Source organism: Aplysia californica, unplaced genomic scaffold (genome assembly GCF_000002075.1).
Source record: "Aplysia californica isolate F4 #8 unplaced genomic scaffold, AplCal3.0 scaffold00004, whole genome shotgun sequence".
Lineage (NCBI taxonomy): Eukaryota > Metazoa > Mollusca > Gastropoda > Aplysiida > Aplysiidae > Aplysia > Aplysia californica.
In genome coordinates, this window is record NW_004797274.1 from 1,980,575 (window position 1) to 1,985,896 (window position 5,322).

A 5,322-nucleotide genomic window follows, 5' to 3' on the forward strand; every position below is an offset into this window, starting at 1 on the left:
CCCCCCACACACACAATGACACACTCACAAAAGGGTCTATTCCCTCCTCGCCCTTGGAAGTAATTAAACTCCCTGGAAACAATAATTACAAATACAGCAAGAGCAACATCATCGGCGCTCAAGACCATGAACGGATGCACATTATAATTATAGGCCAACACTATTTATTTAATTTGTATCTCTTCCCATCCGAACAGAGGAGGTAGATCCGGTGTCCTTCACCTTCCTCATCCCCCTGACCATGACCCCATCCCCGGGTTGCAGTCCGCACCGCAAGGAGACAGTGGCGCCGTTCGTTAAGATGATGACGAAACAAGTGCTGGGCAGCAACACCGCCCTTATGTGCGAGAGAGACCTGAAAGTGACTTGCTTCTGGAACGTTTCCGCCGCTTGCGTAAAGCACAAATGGAAGGTGGGTGTACACAAAGTCTCGGTAAAGAAAAGTAAGGGTGTGGGTTTAATAATTAATACCCCTATCAACACTTTTAGTTTATTGAAGAGGCGAAAACTCCGAATTGAACACCCGTGGACCGAGCCAAGCGGGTCGAGAGCTTTGAATACTCCACAAAACGGTCCGAGTTCGGTAACACCTAGTCTGGGATTCGAACTAGGGCCAACTGCTTCGTAGTCCAGCATTATACCATCTGAGCTATCTGACCGCGCCAAAGTTACAAGATGAACGCTATTACATACCACTATTAGATAGATGGTTCTTGGGTTGTGTTTTTTTGGTTGTAGTTGGTGTTTTACACCCCCATTGGCATGAGTTGGTAAATTGAGAGGTGGATGCTTCGATCCTGTGTGTCAGAGCCAACCCGTGATTTGTGGGATACCACATTCTAAAAGGCAGACGCCCCCCGTCGATACAATTTAGATTACTTATGAGGTGGGCTGCTTCGACCCCACTTGTCAGAGCCGATCTGGGTTGGAGGTGGAAGGGATACAACCCAGTGGAAAGATATCGGCAACCATGCTGTACACATGTGCTTGTTTTATTCCCTTTTGTAGATATCTTTGTTTAGTTTTAGTCAATGTTTTACGGAAGTCAAGCAGCTGCATAACAAGAAAAGTGTTAGATTGGAACCCACAGGGCAAACGATCAAGGGGAAGACCTCGTGGAACCTGGAGAAGAGTCACAGAAATGGATGTACAGAAAAGTGGGAAGACGTGGAATGACATCAAGCGACTAGCCCAGGATAGGGAAAGGTGGAGAGTGTCTGTTCGTAGCCTATATCCTGACCCAGGGTGAGAAAGGCAATGATGATGATGAAGTGTTTTACGGCACTTGCAACACAATAAGGTCATATAAGAGCCGAAGATTCGAGGTGTTACAAGAGAGAAACAAAAACAAAAATGAAGATGGGGAGATAAAGACGATAGACATTTGATAGGAAAGAAGAAGCAACCACACCAGAGCACCCGCCAACCACCCCACTTGGTATCTTGAAGGTTTGCATTGCAATTATGTTATTGTACGTTATTTGTCAGGAAAGCACCTGAAAAGGACGCAAAATTAATTGGTTGTTTTATATTTATTTTATTCTTTCCATTTTCCCTCAGATGGAGGTGGAGTCGGTTGCCTACAGCTACCAGACCCGTAATCATGAGATTCCTGGTTCGGGGTATCGAGCCTCAGCTCTGTCCAATGTTGTGTCATTGGAAAAGGCACTTTACATGAACTTTCTATTTCAGCTCGATCCTTTAGGAAATGGATGTCAAACTCGGTGGTCCTTCCCTTTAAATAACCTAACAGTGTCGATAGGGGCGTTAAACCTGTACCATTACACATTTTCTCTCAGGTGGATGCCGTCCTGCGGATTCCCTTTTCGCGGGCTCGCCTGGAGAACTACCGCCAGTATCTGGACCTGGTCAACACGTAAGTCCCGTCCTCGCTGAGGGAGATTGGAGGATGTCACTGGAAGGCCTTATTACCCTTCTGACTCACTGATTCTGGTAGTTCTTTACTGTGATCTACTCCGCTGGTATTATTAGTTTGTTTGTGTATTTGTGTAAGTTTGACGTCCTGCCAGGCGCAAGTGGAACAGATCACTCGGCCTCTATTGGTATGGTACGGCATGTATACATTGCCACTTTCAACACTTCATCGAGAATACGAGACCCCAGATAGGACTGAGCCATGTGGGAGGGTCGTCGTCTAGAAATTCAAACCTTCTTTTCTGAGTTCATTACTCTCTTGTCGTGTAACACATCTAACCTTCGGCACTTATATGGACTAATTGTGTTGCATATGCTGTAAAACTTTTACTAAAACAAGAACCAAAGTGATCCGCATGATATTCCAGCAAAATAGGCCTTATACTGACGGAACCAATGGCGCGCCCTAGTAATCTCAGATCATTAAATAAAACCATAGTGGATGTGCTTCTCTTTACAAAAAAAAACCGCTTCTCTCAGATGGATGTGAAATATAACCGTAGATTATGAGTGCCTTTCTTTATTCAAACATACTCTACTCTCAGATTGATGTGAAATAAAACCAGTATGGATGTTCTTTTCTTTATTCAGACATACCATTCTCTCAGATATATACGTGAAATAAAACCGTACTAGACGTTCTTCTCTATATTCAAACATACCCTTCTCCAAATGGATGTGAAATAGAACTGTAGGCCGAGATGGTGTACTTCCCTTTATTTAAATATGCCCCTCTCTCACATAGATGTGAAATAAAACCGTAGTTGATGTGCTTTTCTTTATTCAAATGTATCCTTTTCTCAGATGGATTTACTTGGATGCTGATGGCGCCTTCCGACTTCACCGACAAAGGGGGAGGACTATCGTGTCGACGATTTCTGCGTATTTGGATTGTCCACCCGCGACTCGCCTGGATAAGGACTTCATCTGCCGTACGAACACACACACACACACACACACACACACACACACACACTCTCTCTCTCTCTCTCTCTCTCTCTTCACTCTCTGTCTCTCTTTCTCCCTCTCTCTCTCTCTCTCTCTCTCTCTCTCTCTCTTTCTCTCTCTCTCTGTCTCTCTCTCTCTCTCTCTCTCTCTCTCCCTCTCCCTGTCTGTCTCTCTCTCAGCTCTCACACCCCCTCTCCCTGTCTACTATCTCTCCCTCTCTCTCTCTCTCTTCACACACACACACACACACACACACACACACACACGCACGCACGCACGCACGCACACACACACACACACACACACACGCACACACACTCACACTCGAAAACTCACATACACACCATTGTATAAGTATAACCCAAGTTGTCATTTTGCTGTACCATCCACGGGTAAAGTATGACCCCGACAGCTGTGGATTACGGTGTTGACAATAATGTTACCCAAAACAACTGACATTTATCAGCACCCCCACTGCCCCTGGTACTAGAAATTGATCTAATTAATCTCCCATCACTTTTGTGGTCTACACCACGTTCCTCTTGACGGATCAGGTTTTTTTTTTCTTTTACTTCACGTTGATGACGATGACGATGATGATGATGATGATGATGATGATGATGATGATGATGATGATGAAGATGTCCTTCAAAATTGAGCTTATTGATGGTCACTTTTCTACTACTACTACTACTACTACTACTACTACTACTACTACTACTACTACTACTACTACTATTATTATTTATATCATTATTATTATTAACCCCTTTACCGTGACGGTGACGTTGGACTCATGTCTCCTCGAACACCCTTCTGTGTGCTTTGAGTGGCCGTATTTCGGGCGACTCTTAACGTAAAATGTATTTAAAGTGTTAGTCAGATGATGCAGAATGTATTTGACTTTAAGTGTGTATGCTGCATAAGTGTGTAGTGGAAGGCTTTAACCCTTCCATTGCCTGGCCCAGGTGGATCTCATTGGTTGGACAATATGAATAAGTTAACTTCCTAAGTTATACCCCATATTTACATACCCAATTCACCCGTCTCTCCCCACCCGTCTCTCCCACCAACAACCGATTCATCTTCTCTTCACCCACTCCCCAACCCCTCCTCCCTTCCGCCTCCCACCCTCTTCCCTTCCTTTCCCTTTCCCAAACCCCTCTCCCTTCCTCGCCATTCCTTTCCTCCGATTCTTTTTTCCCAACCCACCCTCCCAATCCCTAACCCCTTTGCTCCGTGCGCTCATGTTCCCAACATAAAAGACAGTCTCTACTCAATAATATTTAAGCATCTGGCCTGCTTTTTATTTATTTGGCCATATTTCAGCAAATTTAGATGTCTTTTAAAAAATTTTTGAAGGTAGGAAATTAGGTTTTCTTGACTCCACCCAGCACGTTCGAGTGGCTGTGGGAATAAACAGTTTTAGAGTCTGCAGGGGAGGGCAAGGTTTAGTAAACACAAAGGTTGCGTCTCTGCGAGACCAGCTCACAGTCCCTTTCTTTGAGGGGTTGAGAGAGTGTTGACACTTATAAGGCCGTCGGTGAAGAGGGGACAATTATTATCATCATCATTGTCATCATCATTATCTTTATTACTTTAAATATTGTTGATGTTTATATTGTTGTTTTTCTTGTTGTTGTTTGAGAGAGAGAGAGGAAGGGAGACAGAGAGAGAGACAGAGAGAGAGACAGAGAGAGAAAGAATGTGTCACTTGTTTTTACCACCATGGTCACTACTTTCCTGGACGATCGTTTGCCTTAGGGGGAAAACTCCTCTTATTCCTTATTCCTCCACCTCTCCCCCCCCCCCAACCAGACGGGTGCTCCAAAGGTTTCTACCTGGACGGTGGCCGTGGAGAGTGCAGACCATGCCCACCCAGCACGTACCAGGACCAGAGCCTACAGGACAGGTGTAAGCCTTGCCCCGACGCCAAACTCAGCCAGGAGAAGGCACTCAGAGAACTTATCGGCTGCTTTCACTCCGACCAGTGTGAGTAGTCCAGGTTCAAGACAAAAATGTTGAACATTTTTTTCCCATTTGAATAAATAAATAAATTAATTAATTAATAAATGAATAAACGAAAATAGATGATATAGGCTTCGTCCGGATTCGAACCCATGACCTATTGAATGGGAGGCGAACACCGTAACCTCTCGACCACAAGTGCCCCTAAGCTTTGTGTGTATACAATATTATATACAATGGGTTGATTGATGGATAGATAGATAGACAGATAGAAGATAAATAGAAAGATAGATAGATAGATAGATAGATAGATAGATAGATAGATAGATAGATAGATAGATAGATAGATAGATAGATAGATAGATAGACTCCGCCATATATTTTGAAAAGTGACGCAATGGCAGAGTCTTATACTGAGCGGTTGATATGCATGTACATTATTAAGCATATTATGTATGTAAGTTATGTATA

The 5,322-nt window shown here is 43.9% G+C and overlaps 1 protein-coding gene across 1 annotated transcript in view; it reads left to right on the top strand.

Annotated features, from left to right (window-relative positions):
* The window catches only part of LOC101849421, a gene marked incomplete in the record, with an annotated part of 16,938 nt that overhangs the window by 5,360 nt on the left and 6,256 nt on the right, over nucleotides 1–5,322 (top strand). The window contains 4 exon segments of the mRNA XM_005089229.2: nucleotides 198–412; nucleotides 1,800–1,876; nucleotides 2,740–2,867; nucleotides 4,702–4,875. Coding sequence (XP_005089286.2) covers nucleotides 198–412; nucleotides 1,800–1,876; nucleotides 2,740–2,867; nucleotides 4,702–4,875 — 594 coding nt within the window.